The sequence below is a fragment of the Harpia harpyja genome, chromosome 6, assembly GCF_026419915.1.
Source record: "Harpia harpyja isolate bHarHar1 chromosome 6, bHarHar1 primary haplotype, whole genome shotgun sequence".
NCBI classification, from domain to species: Eukaryota; Metazoa; Chordata; class Aves; order Accipitriformes; family Accipitridae; genus Harpia; species Harpia harpyja.
The window spans coordinates 48,105,604-48,129,921 of NC_068945.1; the positions used below are offsets into that span (position 1 = coordinate 48,105,604).

At 39.2% G+C, this 24,318-nt stretch overlaps 1 protein-coding gene across 7 annotated transcripts in view; it reads left to right on the top strand.

The window, feature by feature from the left end:
* The window catches only part of PLXNB2 (plexin B2), a 262,309-nt gene that overhangs the window by 221,505 nt on the left and 16,486 nt on the right, over window positions 1–24,318 (top strand). For all 7 annotated transcript variants that reach the window (XM_052790853.1, XM_052790851.1, XM_052790855.1 and 4 more), the window contains 14 exons: window positions 6,853–6,989; window positions 7,620–7,787; window positions 9,405–9,513; window positions 11,257–11,484; window positions 11,966–12,142; window positions 12,601–12,740; window positions 13,807–13,907; window positions 16,137–16,366; window positions 17,351–17,532; window positions 18,309–18,375; window positions 18,484–18,630; window positions 21,940–22,096; window positions 23,097–23,197; window positions 24,118–24,202. In XM_052790853.1, the coding sequence (XP_052646813.1) occupies window positions 6,853–6,989; window positions 7,620–7,787; window positions 9,405–9,513; window positions 11,257–11,484; window positions 11,966–12,142; window positions 12,601–12,740; window positions 13,807–13,907; window positions 16,137–16,366; window positions 17,351–17,532; window positions 18,309–18,375; window positions 18,484–18,630; window positions 21,940–22,096; window positions 23,097–23,197; window positions 24,118–24,202 (2,029 nt within the window). The remainder of the gene's footprint in view (window positions 1–6,852; window positions 6,990–7,619; window positions 7,788–9,404; window positions 9,514–11,256; window positions 11,485–11,965; window positions 12,143–12,600; window positions 12,741–13,806; window positions 13,908–16,136; window positions 16,367–17,350; window positions 17,533–18,308; window positions 18,376–18,483; window positions 18,631–21,939; window positions 22,097–23,096; window positions 23,198–24,117; window positions 24,203–24,318) is intronic.

Genomic DNA, 24,318 nt, shown 5'->3' on the forward strand with positions numbered 1-24,318 from the left:
TGCACCTGCATATCTTTAATGGGAAAATTGCAAAGAATCTAGATAAAAAAAGAAAAGAAGAATAGAAGTAACCCCACTGTTAGCCAGGTAAAAGCTGTGTTTTGATTTGACACCAGCAGACCACAGAGATCTAAAATGCTGGGAGCTCTCTGAAAGCATTTTCAGCCTGTAAAAGGTATCTCTTACTAAAACTGTAATCAGAAACCCAAAGAAATAAGAAATCACCTTCCTAACTGTGCAAAAGGACTAACTGCAAGTCACAAAATATTAAAGATTAAAAAGTTCATTCTAGATTAATAAACAGGATGAAAAAGTGTAAGAGCTGAAATGCAAATGCTCAGAGGGTCTGCAGTAGCTGTGTAAGAGCAGCAGTCATGTACATTGCTAATAACTAAGTTCACATCTAAATGTGATTATAAGTGGAGCAGACATGGAGATAATTTACCCTCTGGCACACAGAAAGTATGAAACTACAATGAAAAATATATCAGCATTTCTGTGAACAGATCTGTAAGTAGGAGGCAAAGGATACAAACAGACCAAGCAAAGGAAAGACTCCTGTCTGCAATGGAGAAAACAGGACACTGAAAATGGCCTGAGTATGAAGTCATGTACATGCTTGGGCCAGTGCAGGCTGGTTTGCTAGTTTGTTGTTTTTGGTTTTTTTTTTCCTGGTACCTCTGTGCTGACAAAGCACAGAGCACCTCAGAGGACAGACTGTTGCAAGACTGACATTACTATGAGGTGAAACCGAAAAATATAATTTGTGAAGCTCAGCTTAGTCCCTGATGCAAAGATAGGGCAGTGGCACACAGGAATGCAAACACCATGTAAGGGAATTCATTGGTATTACAAAGAGACTAAATTAATTTGCTACCAAACAAACTAGCACTGTTTGAACATGATGTACCACAAGCAATGTACAAGGACTTAGAAATTGTCATTGTCTCATTATTTCAAATTGGAGCAGATAACCGCTGCTTTCAGGTAAACTATATCAACGGGATGGGCACCGACCACGGTCATAAAACAGAAGAGGTAACCTATTCGTAGTGTTATTATCCTTCCAGCAAAGCTGCCTAATGGTTATCAAAGCACTGGGAAAACGGCTTATCAGTTCAGGAGTACTAACCCAGCAGTCTGGTACAACACAGGAAAGTTGGGTTGCAGGTGGACTTTGAGACCTCTAGCTCAAGATTATTACACCTAAGTAGGATTTAAGGAAGGTTTGTATGTAAGATACATAAAATGCTCCTATTTCCCGTGACTGACAAGCTACAGTCTGCTCAGACCTACAAGCAAGAAACCCTGTCGAGATCAAATTACTTTATTTTTTCAGGATAAACCACGCAGTAGAGAGCAAGCTACACCTGTTGACAATTTGAACTACATGATCGTTATAGGTCCCTTCCAACTGAACTCAGCTCTCCTTCTCTTCTCTTCTCTTCTCTTCTCTTCTCTTCTCTTCTCTTCTCTTCTCTTCTCTTCTCTTCTCTTCTCTTCTCTTCTCTTCTCTTCTCTTCTCTTCTCTTCTCTTCTCTTCTCTTCTCTTCTCTATAGCATAGCTGTGGATGTGCATATGTTTTACCAAACCTGCAAATCCACTTCCTACAAACACAGGGCATGATCGTGAGAGTGTAAGGCGGTGGGGAGTCCCGGCAGTGGGAAGTCCCTCTGCTGGGAGATGGCTTACCAGACTTGGCAAGAAACAGGCCACTGAACAACTGACAGACGTTGGAACAGGCTTTTTTAAACTAGACTATCAAAAAACCCACATAACAAGGTAACCTGTTGTTGCAGAAAATATTTATGCTCAAACATTAAACTAGCTGGAAGGCATGAACAGTATTTGCTCAGTGACAAAAGGAGTAGTAGAGAGCACTGAAACCTGAAAGAACGTTCCTCCAGTTCAAGCAAAATAGGAAAAAGACTGAAATATATATGAATTATGATTTTCTAGACTTTAAGGAATTATAAAACAAGGGTTAAATTAATGTTTGCAGGGTTGTTTAAATTTTACTGTGTCCATGAGAAATGAAGTATTGCCAAGTCCTCACAAGGGCTGACGTTTTCCAGAAGAATTATTACAAGACTGCTACAAATTCCATATAGGACACATAATCAAGTGTTCTGCTTACCATCATAATTGCACTGAGCACTGCAATGTGATGTTATAGTGGTGCACTCTGCTGCAATGTTATAGAAAGTGTGACATCCCCCAGGCATCTTCTGACTGAGTGAACAAAGATCCCAAGGTGCAGAGGGCTGAAAATGAAAGCAGGGTATTTATTATGAAGGCGGGTGTACTTCTGATTCAGAGACTGAAATGAGAAAAGGGCAGAAACAAGGAGAGAAAAAATCCTTAAGGGGATTTTGAAAAGATGACATCACTGATCTCACAGCACTTGAGGTCCTGGATTTATCAGTGCTGTTCATAATGATTGAACATTCAGTATTGCTTGGAGTTGAGTCCGAATTAAAGGGGTTTGGTAAAAGCAGCATGTTTATTATACATCAAACAAGGTTTGCCATGAAGGATTTACCCTTTGCCCCTCATTTTCCTCTGCAAGGAGAAGGAATCTCATGCAGGGCTGTGGTAAGCAACATAGGGCTGTGGGTTAGGTGCAGCTCTGCTAGACTGTGTAAGATAAGACTAGACCTGGCAGCTTCCAAGGGTCTGAACCTCTCCGTCCCACTGGTGAGTGCCATGTCAGCCATGGGAAGTGGCTACCTTCTCCTTAGGTAACACAATTCCTGTTGAAGGCGTGTACCACCACTGATGGTAGTTTTACAAATTATCTTGCATTCAGCAAAATATCATTCTCCAGCTGATCCTGTCTACCTAATTGTATTTTTGAAAAATGCTTTCTGATTGAGCATTTGGATAAACTAATTTTTAATTTATTGGTACTCTTTAAGAAGACCGCGAGGTGGGCCAGTGTAGCTTTGCTCTTTGAGCCATCCATCCATATTTTAGAAGAGCACTAAAACTTGCTCATAGCACATTGGTTTTGGAATAAAATGGTTATTAAAATTGTGAAAATTCTTGATAATTTAACTTAGTTTTTCTGGCACATCCTTAAGAGGAAGGGAAAGGGGGAAAATGTGAAACAGAAAATAGCAAGTTAAAATTAATCAAATCATTTTCCTGACAAGTTTACACTAACAAACTCTTAGTATACAATGCTTTTCTTAGCAGTCATACTGAAGCATTCCTCTGCACACAGACCACAGTTCAGCTTCTCCTTATTAGATCATCTTTATGAAGCGTCCACATTATTTGGTCTCTGGAGAGCTCTTGGTATTTGCAAAATTACTTTAAATACGTTAAATATGAATACTTTGAATTAAGCTGTTTTAAAATACTCCTTTGAGGAACTGCTGCAAGACCAGTGATTAAAGAGAAAAGAGGGGTTAAAGTACTCCACCTGTTCCGTAGCTGCTACCTGCCTTCACTCCCAGAGTGGTTCTTGACCTCAGTTTTCCATTCAGCGTGAAATGCAGCCGAGATGTGCCGAGTCCGTGGTGCGGCTGTGCTGTGGATAGGGTGGGGTGTGGGTGGCATGTTCTCTCATCCGGCGTAGCTGTGCGTTAACTTCCAGCAGAGTCAGATTCTTGCTAAGAAAAAAACAAGTTCTGGGGAAAACAGAACAGATAGTTGTTTCACTTCCCATTGCTGCTATTATTCAGAGGTAACTTTGCTATTTGGTTACCTATATATCCCTGTTCCTAGGGAGGCAAACGTAGGCCACCACTAAAAGGTCCCCCACAGAAAATGGTGCTAGATAGTTCTGCTTCAAGTTCATGGCTCGCTTGGTATTTACTGATTGTTAGCGACAGAGCCAGCTGACACCCTGCCAAAGTTATCCATCAGATAACCCAGCAGAGCTTTAACAGGGCAATTATTTCACATTTTTGAAGGAAGAAAGGAATACAGCTGTCTAGCAGAAGTTCTTAGCAAGCTTCCTTTCATTTTTTATGCTGAGGTTACAGAGAACAGTGGTGTGTGATGCTTCAGAAACCTTTTCTTGTTCCTTTCCTTCCTAAGTTTCTGATTAAAGGCTTGGCTTTAAGTGGTTTCTTGCTCCTTTCCTTCCTGAGTCCGTCCTTAGGGGCTAGGCTTTCAGTGGAGGTAGTATTTAGGGAAAAGGGTACAAGTTTTAAAGAGTTTTTCTGAGGTTCAGGGGTAATGAATTTGTCCATACTGATTTTTTAGTGGTTCTTGGGGGATACTTTCATCTGAAAGCTATCCCAGGTGTGTTATGCAGCTAATCATTGCTGGGGATTTTTACCGCGGATGATGCAGTAGTCCAACATGCTTAGTAGTGTCTAGCAATTAAGATTTAATTTGAAGTCAATAAAAGGTGTGGTTTTCTGTCCATGTGGTAAGGTTACACTTAAAGTATTTGATACATTTTCATAAGCAATTTATTGACTGTGTATTTTATATACGATTTTGATTGTCATTTTTTTAGCAACAAAATTGTGTTACAAAAAAGCACAAATAAGCTTTTCTGTGAAGCGCATGTCTAGACTTGTGTTAATGCAAACTTCATGTGTGATTTTTTTAAAACTGACCCCCTCTAACTTTTTATTTACCCTGGTGTGACATATTTCAATTTAGCTTAAATCAGCAAGCAATTAAATCCAAAGAAGAGTATGCACAGAGAGGGTTGTATAGACCTAAGTGAGCAAGTTTTAGTCAACTCTGTTATATTGAATCAAGGCTCCTTTTTGCTTACAAAATGCTTTAAAATGACTTTGAGTCACTTCCCTACATAAAATCTTGTAACCCAAGTGATGTATTAAAATAAAACAAAATCAAAGGTTAGCACATGAGAGCAGTCATATGCTGCAGCAACGTACATCTTGAGGATTGAAGGGTTTACAAACAGATTTCTCTCAGGGAAGAAAAGCAATTGACACCCAATTAGTGTTAAAGCATATTCCTAAAGCTCAATGACTTGAGAGCAAATTACAGTTGTCATTGTGGATTTGTGAAGTGTGCTGAAGCATGATGCATTCCTTCGGTGAGAAGTTGCTTAGACATGAAAGTATAAAACAAGCACAGCAAGTATGAGTTCTCCACGTTTCTATAATATCTGTGCTTCAATAAAACAAATTTGTAAAGTAACCATGAGGTCCGTTGGATGCATTTTTACAATTCCTGCTGCTTGTTAAAAACCTGTCAATGGCTCACCGAGCTTTGAACCGAACTGTGGTACATCAGTCCCCCTCCTCCCTGCCATTCGTGGGCTCTCGGTTTTGTAGCTGTAAGCTGACACAGAGATGGCAATCTGTGCCCGAGCAAAACAACACGGGGGAAAGGTTTTGCTGCACGACTAGTAAGGTGTGGGCTTGTTGCTCTCTTTTTCTGAGGAGGGCTTTTCCTCCTTAGAGTGGGAGATCAGTGCAGTGTGGTGGTGATCAGGGAAACCCTCATCAGCAAGGGAAGTTTTCAGACTTCTTTGCTCTTCCTTTATTTGCATATGCTTCGTACAGAATAGCCCCAAGCCTGGACTTTATTATCAGTCAACCATTTTAGCAAGATTATGCAAGAGGAGGAGGAGAGCAGATGTCATTTACAAATATACATGAGATTGGGAAATAAGCTTATTGCTTATTTGACTCACTTAAGGAAAGCTTGTGTTTGAATATGGATGAAGAAGCACAGTTATACATCAGAAAAGGCATTACCTATTCACAGCCTCCTTAAGCTTTTGATCTGGTATGCTTTAGCAAATGCAGGGTCCCTCATAGCAATGCCCCTGCTGCATGCTTGGACCTGGCACCCTATCTGTGTGCGCAGCGCACATGGCAGCTGGCTGCGTGGGACCACCTTGCTGCCCGCATGCACAACAGCTACCGCCCCAGTGCGAGGGCTGCAGCACGTCTGCAGGCATGGCCAGGCCACGGAATCGGCAGGCAGCGCTCGCCTGGAGCCAGCTGGTAACCCATCTCACGTGGCTTGCACGGCTTCGGTCATCCCCTTGATTCAGCAGCCTCAGTGTTGTCCTGAATAAGGATGCTTTTCTCAACTGGAAGCAGGGACTACTTAGCGATGAAGTAATTAAGTCATACTGTTCATGAAAAGCCCTCACTGTTAATTTACAGTATTTGTCATAGCTCCTAGACTACCATCATGGAAACAAAGATTGAATTGAAAACAAAAGGAGGGAACTTATTTGAGAAATTTAAATATCCAACAAATTTTGTAACAATTTGAAGCGTGTCTGCTTGTTTCAATTGGTTTTAAGAAATCTGCTCCAAGGTTCTAGGTGCATAAAGAAAAGTTTAGCGTTTTCTGATTTTCTTTCTTTGCAAGCTCATTGCTCACGAATAGGATAACGATTTTATCGCAATTAAGAGCCTTACAAGATAAAGGGAATCTTAATATTCTTTCTGTTTGGTACCAGTTTTGAAAACTTTGCTCTGTCTCTCCTGTAAATTATGCAGAATGTAGGAAAGGGTAAGGAAAGGCCAAGGTAGACTCAGCCGTAAGAAAGAGAGAAATCTTGAAATAAGTATGAAAACAGGAAGTCCAACAGGAAGCTCTCACAAACTTAATGGCAGCTAACTCTACATTTTATAAGTAGGGAATTGAAATTCACGTAAAGCCTCATAAAATACAGTATGGAAAAAACATAAGTACGCTCACATCATCTGTTACTTCTTCCCTCAGCATGAATAATGAAAGATTTTGTGTTATTTTAGAAGAATCATCTGACATTATTTTAATTGTATATTTTTTCAGGTAGTAATATTAAACTTCTATTAGCTATTATACCAATTCATACTGGTGTAAATTTTATTTTACTTTTCTTAATTAGTTTGACTATTTCCTCTTTGCAGAAACCTCATCCTTCTCGAATAAGACCTGAAAGTGGTCCACAAGCGGGTGGAACCACACTTACCATCACTGGTACAAACCTGGCCACTGGTTCCAAGAAGGACGTTCAAGTTTCAGTTGGTAGCCAGCCTTGCAATGTGTATGTACCCTGAGTAATTAACAATACAGAGCTGTACCCTAACAAAGCATCAACCTTTTCTGGCCTTTAGAAATTAAACAAATCCATTGTCTATCTCTTTGTGACTCATGCCAGGCAATGGAGCTCTGCACGTAATGTTCAGACAGAAACTCACTCAGATGCTCCAGCTGGAAGAAGCAGCTGTAAAAACAACCAAAGTGGGAGAACTCAGATATCCAAAGATTCTTCCAGTTTCAGCTTTCTCTGCTTGACTGGCTGCTCCAAACCCACCCATGCTTTCACTCAGCATCTCTTCAGTGGTTCCATATAAAATCTTAATCTTCTAGTGCCCCTTGGCTTGTTCCTCTCACTTCTTTTTCCTCTTATGAATTGCTGCCTTTCTCTTCCCTCCCAAAAAAGAATGACATTGCATTGTTCTTGTGTTTGTACACTATTACTTTTCATATCCTACATCTTTTTTAAAGACCCTAAGTGATCTGAAGAAAGTGTTGTCTCCTCTCATAACTACTCAGTGCCCAGCAAAAATAGAGCCCTGTTTTTGTTGCTTCTGGGGTACTACAGTAAAGAATACAAATCACAATAATGTTAGTAACTGAAGCTGTTTCCTCATTTTTTTCTTCTCCAATCTAGCACTGAATTTGGAGACGAGATCGTTTGCATTACAGGACCTAATAGCAAGGTTGAACGTGTTCAAGTCACAATGGACTATGGGGGCACGGCAATTAGTGTACCACAGCTATTTTCATACAGTGAGAATCCTACTGTCACCAAGTTCCTGCCAGTAAATAGCTTCAGCAGGTAATGAAATGTTTGTCATAACTTCATCTACAATTGGCTTAAAATATGTGTAATATGTAATAAAACTATTACATATAGAACTGTTTGAAATAAAAACTCATGTACTCTAGCCATGCACACATTTAGATACGTAGGGTTTGTGATCCTTCTTAACCGCAGCTGATGTTTGAAAGTATTCTGTTTACCTCCAAACTTTAATCCCCACTTCAAAGGTAAATCCTGAAACCAGAAAAGGTAATGAGCTTCTTCTAAATGAAGATGCCTCAAAGAAAGAGATCTGAAGCATTTCAGCATGATGTCAGATAATATGATCTTTGTGTTACTTACAAATCCTTATCCTATAAGGATAACCTATATAAAAGGTTTCTAATGAAAAGGTTTCTAACAGTTCTTCTATTCAGCTTTTAATAAGTAGGTTGGAAACAGAGGAAGGTTATGGCTTGTCATCTCTCTGTCCCATGAGGAAAAAAAATATCTTTTTAGGAAATCTAGATTGGGGTTCAATAATGCTTTTAAAAGGTATGCTCTCTTCTGTGGTGGTACTCACTAACACCCCATCTGGTAGCTGTTCCTTCTGGAAAAAAGCTCACCTAGTACTAATTGTGAAACCAAAGAAATGTATGCCTCTCTTACATTTGTAACAATATGGCAATCTGTATAAAAGTCCTTGTAGCATACCTCTGGTTTTGAAAGTCCTTCTGTGACCAATACAGGGACAAACTTGCAACCTTGATTCACGTTGGTCTGTTGTTCCCTAATATTCTGGTCTTTCTGCTTAGTGGGGTACAGTTGGCAGAGAGAGATCATGATGTTTCCACTTTTATTTCAGTAAAAAGAAGTGTAACATCGTGACCTTACAAATAGGACATTAAAAATAAAATTGGCTGTGACTTCTCTTGGAGAAATTGGTACCTGCCTCCTTGAATATTGAGTAGTTACTTATGTAGAATAGGATTTGGTTTTAATATTTGCTTTTGATTTTTGGTTTGGGTGGTTTTGGGGCCTGGAGGGGTTTTTTGGTAGATCAATAGTGATTTACCCCAGGGATTTAAAAGACTTCTTTTTTTCCTCTATATAAACTGAAGGTTATGTTAATGGATTGCTTTGAGGATTGCTATCCCTCTAAATCCATGTTACTTCGATGACTTTAATTCCCACTGGCAACTTGCATGCATTCTTCTTCTTATGCGAATGCATTATTTTTTAAACAGTGTGTTGCAAATGAAAGGGAATAGAGAAGCCAGGTCCCTACAGACCTGTGGAAAATACACTCTCATCTTTGTCTCTGTGCGTGTGGTAGGTGAAGTGATTTTAACAAAAACATTGGAGAAGTGAGGCACACAAAGATAAGCATCAATGAAAAGCCACAAATACTGACAAAGCAATTTGTACTTTTTTTATTCTGCTGGTTTAAAATGAGTTTGAAGTTGACATTGCTGCTTTTAAATGCTGTGGTCATCGATAGCTTTAACAGAAGTCCCTTGTGTAGGATATCTAATTGTCATGTAGGCATTATATAGCTGTTTTCAATGGAAGTAGTAGCAGTGCAGGATAAAGCAGTCTATAGGTGTTGTAGTTTGCCAATGATTTGACTTCTTTTTTAATTCTGCCTTTCAGTGGAGGGAGAAATATTACAGTAACTGGAACCGGTTTTGAGCTCATCCAGAGTTTCTCGTTGGTGGTATATGCAGAGCGTCCAGAAGCAGGGAAAATGAATCTCAAAATGGTAATTTTCTTTCTTTCCCCCCAAAGGCATCACACTGGATGCATAACATATAATCTGTTCAAAAAATGCATTTAAGTTTGCCCACTGGACTTTACTGGGCTTGGAGTGGAATAAGGTTTGAACAGATTTCTGGGTCTGTTCAGGTTTCCATGGAAGAAGAGCCTACTTCTACCACCTTGACTTACATTCACTTTTACCTTGCAATCTTCTGCTTTAAAATTATTTTCATTCAATATGAATAAGGATAGAAGAATTAAGCTTCAAGTGGTAAAGTGGATGTATTTCAGAATTTGAAAGTGTTTATTTTTTCTTTATCTTTCTCCTTCTTCTCGCCCTGCAAGCTTTACAGATTTGCCTGAAACAGGACCCAAATCCAGACAATGCTGAGTACTCAGCTTTGCAGTTAGTGCCTTTTATTTTCTCACAACTCAAGGAACCGAGTCTCCTTTTCTTTCTTGCTTCAGGCATATTCCACCTATAGTATGTTCACAAAAAGTTGTAAAAAGTAACATTAAAAAAAACCCAAACCCTTCTTGCATTTCATGTTAAGAAGAACTGACATTACCAATAGTCTCAATTTCCCACTCTTCTAATGAAGATCACGATTCAATGCAATGACTGAGGACTTAAAAGTGATCTTCCAGTAAGAACATTGTAAGACTTTTTCTAAAGCTGGTTATTCAATTTAAGACTGTCTTGTGATCCATATAGAGTTGGTAATGTGCATGTTTTGTATTATATGCATGATTCAACTATGCCAAAGCCAGCTGGATTTGGGTCCATCAAAACCCTATCCTTAAAGTGTTTTAAGAGGAAAACTGCCTACGTTTCTTAGTTCATAAACTGCAAGATGTAATTATCTTGATAACCTTAAATCCCAGGACAATCTTAAAGTCTATTTAGCATTCTTAACATTTTTTATCAACATTTCTTACCCCCCTTCTTATATACGCTCAGCATCTTCTCAGCACATTAGCTTAAGTCGGCATTACATATAGCATACATTCTTGGTTAAGACTAGAAACTTTTCTAATCTTTGTTTTGCTTCCACTTACATGGCAATATCAGAATGTGGGGGAGAAGCTAGCAAATTGCATTTCTCAAGGTGAGAAACCAAGGTGGTGATAGAAGAAGTGTTGAGGGTTCCTATTAATGTTGTTGGCTGTGGTCGATGCTACTGAATGACTGAAGGAGTTTCTAGGATAAAAACATTTGTGTAATTGGGGATGGAGGACAGGTTAACTGAGTTGTTACCTTGAGTAGTTGATTGACAATTGGTAAATTTTATTCTGAAATTTCACTCAGTAATTGTATTGAATTTCAGCGAGGTATTTTACAGTGTCAGTAGAAAAGAATCTACATGAGATACTTAATGGTACAGAAGATGATCTGGATTAAAGCTGCCATGTTAACCTCTTAATCTTAGAGCAATTTAATTATATCAGCCAAGTGTGGCACAGAGCCACAGAATTTGGAGTCAATGGAAACTGATCTGTAGCCTAAAATTTTTCTGCAGGCAGCTGATAGAACATAATGAATCAATAATTTATTCCCATCAACAAATTTGTTTCTTTTTTTTTTTCTTTTCCTTCCAGAAAATACCTCATACTATGTTATTTCTGCCATATGGAGAGAATATAAATCCAGTGGTTTTATTTCTGCGGTCTAAAGCTATGAACAGTTATGTACAGGAACAAGTCAAACTCTAAAATGCGCATGTTCTTCTTGTCTTGTTTCTTACAGTTTGATGGAAAGCTTGTTACAAGACTCAATGAAACCACGGTGGTTTTTTCTTCCCCACCAATACTGGAAGACCCAGAAAACTATAACATTACCACTATTATTCTAATGGATCATTATCATTTGGTTGTAAAAAATGAGAGCCACTCCTTCGCCTATGTTGCAGACCCAACCTTCGAGAACTTCACAGATGGCATCAAAAAACAAGTCAACAAACTTATTAATGCAAAGGTAAACTTGTCAGGAGATGGTGGTTGCTCATTTTGTCCTTGAAGCATGTATGGAATTTTTTCTTCCTTTCTTGAACCCTTAACAGCTGTTTGGTACCATACCCAAAATGCTTGGTAGAGTCCCTTACCTCTGCTAGATGATTAACATAGTCAGCTCCCTATTCCTCCCCCCTCCCATTCTCAGAGACAGTTGCTATCTTTTTAGCCATACTTTGGGTTTCCTGGGGATGCCTCCTCCTGCTGAGCCTGGCATTAGGAAATGCCCTCTGCCATAGAGCTCCCAAGGACTGGAGGGGACATGTCTTCTTGCACCAGAAAGGAAAGGAGAGGAATTGCATAATTCCCAACCACTCTGCTGTTCTGCACACTGCAGTCCAAATCACATCTGCTGCTAAAAATGACCCAAATGGAAAGTTGCAACTCAGGACTTCTTGTCTCCCAAGACTTTGTGTTGATGACTGAGCCTTGTATTTTCTGTCTAGGGCAGTAACCTGAACAAAGCCATGACGATAGACGAGGCCCAGGCTTTTGTGGGTGACGAGCCTTGCAACATAAAAACACTAACTGAAACAGACTTATATTGTGAGCCACCAGAAGTACAGCCTCAACCAAAGAAACGGCAGAAGAGAGATACCATCAATAACCTTCCTGAATTCATTGTAGGTTACCTTCTCAATAGAATTTAATATCATGTGTGACACTGATATAGTGCTTCTTAATTGAAGTAATTTGTTCTCCAAAGTTGTTGTAGTACCGTGAAGAAACTCCTTGCAGTTCTTTCTTCTTCCAGCTTCTGCCTGCTGTCTAGAAGACGTCACACTTAAAGAGCAGTCCCAAGCTGGCAAATGCCTTCTACCTTCGTTACATAGCAATGTAAAATTGTAGCTAGACAGGCTGGGGATTTTTCTTCCTCTGCTAAGCAAAATAAAATTACTTCATGGAATAAAGTGCTAGTGACCTAAATTCAGTATAAAATATTCAGAAATGTTTCCTTTGTTTGGCAGTTTGAGCTAGAAATTCACTTAGTGAGAATTACTAAGAATTTAGAGCGCAACTGAGAAGTGAACCACTGTCCATTTGCACTTTTTGAGATTAATATCTCTGCTTATCTAATTAGGTGAAATTTGGACTCCGGGAATGGATCCTTGGAAGGGTGGAATATGATACACGTGTGAGTGACATCCCACTGAATCTTATTTTACCACTGGTACTTATTCCTATGATAGCAATCATCGTCATTTCTATCATCTGTTACAGGTGAGTTCCTTTAATTAGGTGGTTTTGCTGTCCTAAATCTTTCAAGGTACTACCTGGTCATTTTCAGCTCAGCTTACAGAAATTATCTTCATCTTTTTTATGAGCTGCAGAGTTAAGAAAGGCAGTAACAGCTGGAAATATGTATGAGCACCAATTTATTCCTCTCATGCACACCAAATTCCTTGATGTCAGTCAGGCCAGTCCGTCCTTTATACATAAACACAACAATTGGTCCCAGACTTGCCAGCCGCACAATAGCAAACTGAGTTGCATGCATACATTCTTGAAATGGCAGCTAAAGTGCCTCTTGTGAAGGAGATAGCTTATTCTGTATACATTTCCATCAGCGTTTATGCTGCCTCAGTCAGCACTGTAGGTCTGAGCTGGATGGATTTGGCTAAGGGGTCGTTTTGGCCTTTCCAGCTGAGATAAGTGTTACCTACACACAAATTTCATGGTTAATGGTGAAATTCATGCTTCACAAAGGGCCAGAACAATGTCTGTATTTCACTTAAGACCTACTTAGCCCAATTTTAAGGTTATTAATGAGGGCCTCATACTGTCCCTCAGGAGGGGGTGGATTTCACTCTTATGGTGGATATCAATATAGCTGAAGCAATGCTGAAGTATGTGCTGTATAGCACTGATGATGTCATGGAACTCCTGCAACCTTCTCAGTTCAGTCCCAGACACACTCCTGGGTGGCTCAGAGCCAGTGCAGGACGTGTTGCAAGCAATCTTTGTTCAGTACATACAAACTGAGTTTCTGTACTTAATATGTGATTGAAAGCATTTGTAGCTACTGCTTACTGGATTTTAAATCACTGGCCCAAGTGTGCTTTGAAGCAGCAGGCCCACAATGGTGCCAGGTTGATTTACATGGAATGAAGACTTGGTCCACTGTTGCTGTTCTCCTCCTCTATTCTCTTTCTGCTGCCAGTATTTAAAAAGAAATAAAAACCATGGAAATGTCCTCCAGTCCTTTGGCTTCCCACACAGAGCTGTTGCAAATTATTTACTTTTGAAGTTTGTAAGTTTTTAAAAATCTTACCTCTATTCCATAAAGACGCAAGAGCCAACAAGCAGAACGAGAGTATGAAAAAATTAAATCACAACTTGAAGGCCTGGAGGAGAGTGTCAGAGACCGGTGCAAGAAGGAATTCACAGGTATGACAGATATTTAGACTCCTGTGGGTCCTCTTGAGCAGTCAGAAGATGGGCTAGAGCAATGGTGCTAGCTTGCTAAAACTGTCTTCTGGGAACAAATAAGTAGTAGATCTAGTAGTCTTGATTACTGACATTGACATACAGCAGATATTTTGCTATTATATGTGAAAGCCGTAAATAAAATAAAATAGGGAGCTGAGGTTATTAAAGGAAATACATAGTTTTAGTCTAAAGGAAGCACAGAGTTAGCAACTGGGAAATAGAAACTAGTTGAGATTGGGGTTACTTATAGCCATTAATGTGAGTGACCATTGATATGGAGGTAAGAATATTTTATAGTGACTAACAGTGCACGTAGTATTTAGCACAATGGCTGTATGTGCCAAGTATGCACGTTAAAAACTGTTTTCAGAGCTGCAAAATTTATTTACAGCAATCAGCATACAAAGGGGTAATTTGGCAAGTTCACGGGAAAGAAATAGCATTTTGCCCTGTTTATCGTGGGAAAACCTTAAGCTTGATTCGAGGAGCTAGCTAATTGTTCTGTCTAAATGTAGCGGCATCATCCTAGGGAAGGCAGCGGGAGGTGTGAAGGCTCAGCATTTCTACATGTTGAGCTACTCATTGCAATGCTTAAATTAGGCTTAAATTTAAGCATTGCAATGCTTAAACTAGGCAAATATTGGCCTAAATGATTACCATGAAATGTCACCTCGTCATCTGAATTATGCTTGCTGTTGGGTCATGTTGAAATAATCTCTACTAAGAAAAAGACCCACGTTTTCTTTCTAAAGAGAAATAGATTATTTCATATTGACAGCAGCTAAAAAGCAGGATTGAATTAAACAGCAATTTCAGGTTACAGTTTGAAATTAATTTAAGAAGCTCGGGGTTTCTCAAAGATTTTGGCCATGCTGGAAGCCTCTCCCAGTCTTGTTTTTCTGGCATTTCTGGGACAGGATATTCTTTTCTTGTACCAGCTTGTTTTCTCTGGAAAACCAAGTCCTTCCAGGTTCTGGACACAAACCAGAAGCAAATGTTTGAATCAAGAACTATTCCCAAATGGGCTTCATTTCAAACTGCATTTTGAACTGTGAGAGGATCAATCAAGGTTAACAGCACTCCCTCTCACCACCTTTCTGAAAGAAGTTGCCTTTCTCTTGCTGACATTCCTCGTAGGGGGCTACAGACTCCTGCTGCCTGTTGGGTTGAAGGTTTCCTCTCTGCTCCACCAAGCACAAACACCGGGGAAGTAGAATGCACGTCCACGGCGTAATTCAGTTCCTAAACTGCATCCACCTTGGCTGACAGTAAAATGAAACACTGAAGTCAAAACACATTCTGGATCCATACTGTGAAGCTGTAATGTCAACAGCACAAAGTGCAGACAGTCTAAAATTCATGGGACCAAAGATAGCCAAGGAAAGGGACATTAGGGAGGAAGTACAAATACCCCAAAGCTGGAAACCACAAGATGCTTTCTCCTTCAGCTTTGCTGAATGCTGTAAAACGAAGAGTAAAATGAATGAACAAGAGCAATAAAATTGCTGAGACAATAGGTCACTATATTAATTAACATGGTATTCTAGTCAATCAGCAATATTGGGTAATTGGAAAGCCTTCAGCTAGAATAGCTGCTCCAAAGGATGATTCCCTAATTGTTGTCCCTTTTAAGAACTTCAGGGCTTTTGAGTCCCACAGAAATGTTTCCATCAATTTCAATGAACGATTTCACTTTCTTCCTTCCTGCCATCCCCTTGCAATTAGATTAGTGTGCTTTACACTTTAAACCTTTCTTTCCTTGACTGCTATGTGTTTTTTAAAAGAACTCTTATTACTAGCTAGAATCAGAGGGAATAGAATGTACATTGGAAAAAAAAAAAAAAAACAAGAAAATAATATTGCAGTGTCTTTTTTTGGCTCTGTGCTACAATCCTCCATTCATGTACGTGAACTCACCCAGATGTCCATTAAGGCCCCTTTTCGGATAGGCAACAACAAGGAAACTATCCGTGCTAAAGGCAGTTATCCTCATGTCACTGTAGGATTAGCTGTGGTCGTAGTTAACAGGTTAATTGGTAAAAACAGCAAGAGAAAATGTGAGGTGAAATAGAGTTTTTGGTGTTGAGTTGCTTTTTCCCCGTTACCAGGCACCCAAAGAGATCATGTTGCCTAAAAAAGCTGCAGGCTTTTTTTAAATGAACCTTTAAACTGTGTTGCATATTTCAGATCTAATGATAGAGATGGAGGATCAGACAAACGATATCAATGAAGCTGGAATTCCAGTACTGGACTACAAAACCTACACGGACAGAGTCTTCTTCTTGCCCTCCAAAGATGGAGAGAAAGACGTAATGATTACAGGGAAGCTGGATATTCCCGAGGCCAGGCGGCAGACTGTGGAGCAGGCTTTGAACCAGTTCTCCAATCTCCTCAATAGCAAATCATTTCTCATTAATGTGAGTACTGAAGTAGATTCACCTGTCTGTTAGCTAGGCATACCTGTGTGTGCAAGACAGGTATGAACCAAAATTATTACAAATAAGTGATTTTCGTACAGTTCTGGTTCCACAGTAACCACTGCAGATATGTGGCATCACAGCCAGAGCTTCCTGGTGGGTCGGACAGGCGAGATAATATTTCTGTGCCAGGTCACATAGTATGGAGTTAGTCAATATTGCAGTGGCTGTAGGAAAGCAGATATTACCCAATCTGGCATAAAAACTGCTGTTACAAGTTTGTTTTAGCCTTTTAAGAAACGTGATCAGAGAATGCCGATTCCCTCCTCGTTCATCATGGGAGTCACCTGCGGGCAGCCATCTACTGGATCTCTGTCCCAGAGAGGCAGAGGCTCCTCAAGTGGCCTATTCATCAAGACTGATGAGTGCTCACAGCAGCTCTGAAGAGAATTCTGATTGCTCACTCTCAAAAACTGAGGCTGATTATCAGACACCTAAGTATAGATTTAGGCTTCTAACTTTTTCTGCTTTCTTAAATGAGGCTCCAGTGCTGAGCTAGTTAATGGTAGCATTACAGTTTATGGGAGATGAGAGCACATTCCCAGGCGTACTTAGATTAGTGTCTTTGTAATTTGATGTGAAAGGACTGGGAATTTGGGGGAGAGGGGAGTTGATTTTCTCTTTTAAAAAATTGTCACAGAACACCTTTTTTCATTTAATTGAAGCATTCTTTTAGGTAAGGCTTCAGTTAAAGTATATAAGCATTCCTTGGGTTAGTCCAGTACACCATGTGTGTATCTAAAAAAAAATTATAGGCAATGTTTTCTTATAAGTAGTTTTTTTCAAACTTCTGAAAACTTTTTCATTCTGTGCTTAGAAGATTAGTATTAATATAATACTGCTTGTCTTCTTAGTGCAGGCAAGTGTTGAAGTTCTTCAGAAACCTGTCATCTGACTTGATTTTACATTTGTTTTCTGTTTCAGTTTATTCACACGCTGGAAAACCAAAGGGAGTTCTCTGCTCGAGCTAAAGTGTATTTTGCATCTTTACTGACAGTTGCTTTACATGGAAAACTAGAATACTATACTGACATCATGAGGACGCTGTTCTTAGAACTGATGGAGCAGTATGTTGTGGCCAAAAACCCAAAGCTGATGCTAAGAAGGTTTGAATGAATGTCATAGTCATATTTTCTGTAGTTCTCTGTTTTTCTGTAAATGTATTTCTTTTGCAATGTGACTGTATTAAAATGCCAACTATCTGTGAAAGTCAGAAATAGCCTGGCCCAGGCATATTAGGAAGACAAGCTCTCCAGGAACAGCTGTGGAAGGCAGAGGCAGGATGGCTGGCAACAGATTTCCTTATTCAAGTACTGTAGTGTAGAATCTGCATCGAGATTACTGAAACATCTACCTTCAAAATACAATACTGAACATTTCATTTACTTTTTAATCTAATTTTATTCCAAATGATCTAGCATTTATACCACACATCATCTCCATAATGAGGACCCATAATCAGCTTGCTTTGTGCATTCAGTGAGGGCTTGCTCTAGTGTTTTTAACCCTGTTGTTATCCCAAATAAATTACAAAAGACCTTGCTCTGTGTATGTTATAGCTTTGTAATCTGTAGGTTATTTCCTGGTAACTGCACAACTGGGTTAATTTTTTAGCTCTTACAGCATAGACCCAATTTTAGATTTTGCATAAAGGATGTGTGCTTTTCAGTAATGAGCTGAAGGTACTCGGGCATGATGAGCAATACAAAGCACTTATCCTAAAGCAAGTACATGCTTTCAAGACTCTATAGGGAAATCATTGCATTAGGAGAGTGCATGCAGTTAAGCATGTAAAAATATTATATTTCAAGCAAGCAATCTTTTTCTTTAAAACTTTGTTATTAAGTACCCTTACCATACTCAGGGTTGGTTTCTTTTTCAGATCTGAAACGGTTGTTGAGAGAATGTTGTCTAACTGGATGTCTATTTGTTTATATCAGTACCTCAAGGTAAGAGTTGAAGTCTGTTGCCTGTGGGTTTTATCAATAATACTTAAACATACTGCGTTGAGTATATAGTTTGGTTTTGCTTTATTTCATTTCCTTTCCTTTAAACAGGACAATGCCGGGGAGCCTCTTTATAAATTGTTCAAGGCTATCAAACACCAGGTAGAAAAAGGCCCAGTGGATGCTGTACTAAAGAAAGCCAAGTATACATTGAATGACACAGGCTTACTGGGAGATGATGTAGAGTACACGCAGTTGGTAAGTCAAGCATGATTAATATATTATAAAATCATTTTTTCTTTTAAAATTAAGTCCTGTAGTGTTAAGTCTGTACGTACTTTTCTGGACTGCTGTGATCTGCATAGAAATTCTGGTCATGGGCAGGGCTGTAGATAGTTTGACCAAAGCAAGTCTCCAAGCAGGAAAATAGAATTATAAGGTATCTTCTAAGCATTAAATCCAAGTCCTGCCACTGTGGAATCCGTTTCAGTAAATCCCTTTCATAATTTTCAAAGTCTGTCTGAACGATGGTCGGGGTGTTTGGCTCCTTCCCTTTTCCCATCTAAATTAACTGGCAATTGATTTTTGCAGAGTTCTTGCACTAACATTACGCTTGAACTCCGGGTTGTCTTTATCCCTTGTGATTGCTGCTTGTCAGCATATCAAAGGTCATTTTAGAGATCATTTTATTAGTATACCAGGTTGAGCTCCTCTGTAGTCCTGTGAGATGGCTCTGCAATCTCCAAAACACTTTATGAACCTATTTCTGCACTTGTTCCTGTGTGAGTCAAACTCTCGTGAACACAGGCAGCCCAACCAGCATTGAAACAGGTTTATTTCCACCTAAGGAAATAATTCCCTACAGTGATGAGGGGAAGCTGCCTCTACAGGCAGTTCTGCAGACTCATGTTAGACGCTTCAAGTGAGATGTAGTGGACATCCCTGCTGCAGGAATTCCCCATCTGAGCTCCACCAACCCCTGAATCTGATCACCAGTGCCATGGTCCAGTTCTCTTCTCTTATGAATTCTGCTTTGACTTAATTCCGTTCACTGCCGCAAATTTCCACCACTTTTTCAACCAGACTCCAGCACACGGATTCACTGTCTTTTTAAAAAACTGAAGCAGCCCACTCTTTAGCTGTTTAGGGAGCATAAATTCCAGTTTTACTCTTTTTCACAGTCTTGCTGGCTTTCTTCAGGATACAGTGTAATGAATATCAAAGATGCAGAGACTGTCCTTCAAAGACCAACACAGGATTTTTTTTTCCCTCTCTGATTTCTCTTTTTATTGACATGTTAGGAGCCATTTGTGGTTGTCTCCAACTGAGAAAGATGCAGTGACATATCTGCAGTGTGGAAAGGGAAACTTAATAAAAAGCTTTATTAAGTCCTGGTTAAAAAAAATGACCATTTTGTATATTCTGAAGGGATGCTGATGGGAGGGCTGATGGGAGGAGATTGCTGCAGGACTTTCACTCACAGAATCACCAGACTGTGACCTAGACTGCCTGGAGGAAAAGGGTTTGCTGGGCAAGAAGAAATATTTTAAGTTCAATTGATATTTTGGACATTAGTTGAATTGTTATCTTCATATCTGAGCTGAAAGTGGCACCCATAGAAACCACACTGACTGGAAATGCTCATTATATTTCCTCTTGTGCATGGAGAACAAAATTTACTTGCAATGTACATTGTGTAAGACTTAATGGCAATAATTCTTTATTCAGTCTGTTTCTTTTCACAAAAAAGCCAATGCCTGCAATTAAGCTAAATGAATGCAGTTGAAAGCAGAAAATTTGTGTATGCAATCAGATGTGGGCACAACAAGCATACTAGCTACATATTAAACATTTTAACATTGTACAGTAGCAGTATTTGGTCCAGATTTTCAGATTTCCCATCAAACAAAGATTTTATGTGTGTGCATGCATAGAAGATGATGAGATATATGTGTGTATATATATATGTATGATGAAAGATTGTGAAGGGCGTTACTATTGCTATAAATTATTGGGATCTTTGGCATGATGATGACATTGTTGTGGTAACTGTGAACAGTTAGGGAGCATTTGTGCACCAGGGTAGGTTAAAGCATGGGTTAATTAGTTCACTTCTGCCTGAAAGTGAGACATGGTGGGAAAGTATGGTATAGAGCAGTTGTCTGCTCTCTAATTGTTCTTATTTAAAAGATGAATCTGTTTTGCATCACTGGTTACACTGACATGCTGCATACTGAACCAGCAGCAAAATCATGTCTAATTACCATAAAGCTAATAGGAAAAGGAAGGTGAAATCTCATGATTAGTTTGAGAGTTCTGTCAAGGGACAGTGCAATCATGTTTAATTTGACTGCCGTATGGTGCAGCTTTTCTTCACTGTTTAAAAATACCAGCCATGCAAGTTTATTTCTGAGGTTTGAGATGATAAATTCAGGCATTATGGTTGGCAGGACCGTACGTATCCGAGAGCTGCAATGCTTCGGATGTGCCTGGCCTCCAAAGCTACCTGACTGGCAAAAGATCCACGAGAGCTCTGAGCTGTTGTACTGATTCGGCTAGTGAAAGAAAGAGGCTTTTCATTTGGATTTGGTGGCTTTTTTCCTTCTGGGGAAGCTTCCTGGCCATCATTTTCTCATTTGCTTTTGTCTGTATTAAAACTGACACTTATATAGCAAAGCTACTTTTAAAAAAATCACTCTAGATTTAGCAAATTACAGGCTTTCAAGAAATTCTCTTTAACATTAAAAAACCACATGTCAATACTATCAGAAAACAGTAATATTTTAGAGCTAGCATAAACTACCTAGGTATATTTCCTGGAGCTATTAGAGTTATTGTGACGACAGTAAGCAGCAAATGAAGTCTTCAAACACCAAAGATGATATAAATGGCTTTTATATATACATATATATGTGTGTGCACGTACGTGTGTATTTATATGTATCTAATGAACAGCTGGTCACAGGAGGTAAAGTTACGGGAGCTGAACAAGTCACTGCTCATCAGCTGAGCCATATTAAATCACCATATGTACAGACCTAGTCCGCTTGACTTGAGAAGTAAAACCACAACCATGAAGACAGCGTAAAGGAAGGCAAAAGCACACAATATTCCAGGAGTTCAGCAAAGTGCAGCTCAGATGATTATTGGGAACTCGTTAAGTTTGGGCACTGCTTTACTTTTGCTTTTCGATGTTCCAGGTTAGCAGGTTATATAAGAAGCATGTAACTAGGCAGTGGTTCAGCTGTTTTGTTCTTGTGTGTCTCTAATAAATTCCCAAGACTCAATAATAGTAGCTTATTAGACATGAGTAAATCTATTCTGCATCTTTTCTGTTTTGTCATAGTGGGAGGAATTAGCTGGAATTTATGATAGCTGGTTGGCTGCATAACAGCAAAGGATCCCTCAAATAATCCATACTCCCATTGCAAATATGCGCTGCTGTGCAATAATCATTGCACAGTGAATTTTAGATATTGTTTGCATTTAAATCACCCAGAAAAACAGATTCAGAGGTAATTCAGAGATGATTTGTGTTAATAACCATGTACTTTCTTTTTTTTACAGACAGTAAATGTATATGTACAAGATGGAGGAACCGATTCCATACCTGTGAAAGTGCTGAACTGTGATACTATATCACAAGTAAAGGAAAAGATAATAGACCAAGTCTATCGAAATCTGCCATGTTCTCAGTGGCCAAAAGCTGAGAGTGTAGTTCTTGGTAGGTAGCTACTTGTGATACTATATTGAGCAGGTGAATGATGTTGTGTGATTTTGTATTTTCCCCAAAAATGTCTATAAAAGCAATTTTTTGGTTTAAAAAAAAAAAAGTTGAATTTGTGTTCAGCTGGATGCAAAAATACAGCATTTTGCAACAATCTTAATATGCATTAAAAATTAGTGCTTTCTTACAGAGTTCTTTTTCCTGACTCTTAAAGTTTCGGTATACTGTCATTAGTGTGCAAAAAGCCTGTTAATCACTGTTAGCACAAATGTATTCCATGTCTGACAGAGTCAATCTCAGGTACTAATTAATGTAATAATGACAGCATGGACAATTAGCTGATGGAGAAGTAATGATGCAGTTTCAGAAACTGGTACTGATTTTGACGTGCCTTTAAGGTGGTTACTCAAAAGAATTATAACTTAGAGGAGCTGCACTTGTAGGAGATGATGAGCCACCCAGACTCTGAAAATCATCCTCCTTGAAGGCTTTCAAAATTACTGTTCTCTTCTTGGAGGAAAAAAAGAAGTTGACATAACTTAAAAGGCCTAATAATCACATAATAAAAGCTCAATTAATAATTTTGCAATATCTTCATTACTGCCTTAATCTGAAAGTAGAGGATGCGATTCTTGCTCTTCAGAAAATCCTAGTAAATTCCCTAAAAATGCCTTTTTTATTCCATATAAAGTCCTACTCTGTTCTGGACTGATAGCAGTTCTTATTATATATATTTGTAGTATTCTAAGCAAAGGAATTTAACTTTCTATGGAAAGTAATCAGAAGTCATGTGCATGGTTAGGGAATAGCTTGTGCAAACTTCTGTAATAAAGACCAAACTATTAAGCAATAAAAAACGCACATCGTGGCATGTGCCAAATTACTTCTTTTAAAGTTCCACAATGCGTCAGTGGGTCGTCTAAACTGAAACATTCTTGGAGTAGTTATTTTTGCCCATGGTTAAAAACTGTTTTTTCTCATTTTAATTACCCCTTAGAGTGGCGTCCAGGTTCTACTGCACAGATCCTCTCAGACTTGGATTTAACATCCCAAAGAGATGGCAGATGGAAACGTATCAACACACTAATGCATTATAATGTAAGGAGGTGTTTCAGAGCAGTTGTTCGCATCTGTTAACTGTTCTCTAGTAATAAATAAAATCTTTATTTGTTTTTAGAGAAACTTCTGTGCTACATAAAGAATCAAAAAAAACCCTAGCTCTGGGTCTAGGCAGTAAAAGCTTGGGAGCATGAAAGGCTAGGTCTAGACATACTGCCTATACATCTTACCAAAAACACACTACCTAAATGCCAGCACTTTGCTTTCCTCATCATTGCAGTGTCCAAATCCAAATTCCCCTTTGAACGTTCACAAGCTCCTTTTGCTAGGTCTCGTATTCATCTATTCTTTTCTCTACCACTTCCTACCCCTGAGAATTGTCTTTGTCCTTGCTCTGCTGCTAAACAGATTTTGGGTTGGTCTGGTTTGTTCAACAGCCCAGTCAGGAGAGCAGATGTTGACATTTTTGTACCGTCTGTTTTAGGTTTCATACTATGCTTCTGGTTTAGGTTTCATACTATGCACTCTACCAAGCACTTGCAATCCACTTATCTTCCCTTTGTATGCTATTTATTGCTTTCTAACAACAGATACCCTGATTAGGAAAGATAGAAGTTAGTTTTCCCTCAGAAAACAGACAGGTCCGATTCTTCATGATAAACCCCATTTTTGTACAACAGGTGCCCACACCAGGTTGAGGAACCACTTAAGTCTTGGAGATGCTTCTAGCATTTTCAGTAATCTCAGAGGAGGTGCTACTGGGATCTCTTATTAAAGGAGGGGGAGGGACTGTGTTCTGAATTGCAGAGCCCGTTGCCCGAGAAGCTTTGAAGGGCAGCATTAACCATAGGTCTAGATTCCCTGCAAGAGATTACAGAAACCACAGTTTAGGTTTTAAGAAAGAGGTTCAGTGGTGCATAATTCTTTTGAATAACATCCCTGTGTTTGTATTTTCAAAGGTCCGAGATGGTGCCACGCTCATCTTATCGAAAATGGGAATTTCCCAGCAGCCGGAGGATAATCAGCAAGATGTTCCAGGGGAAAGTAAGTATCTTGTGGCTTCCCTACCTCCCAAAATGACTCAAAGTCAAAACCCACACAGAGAGAGTGACAATGCTGTCTTGATCTTGTTTATCAAGCATGTCTGTGGAGCTAGATAT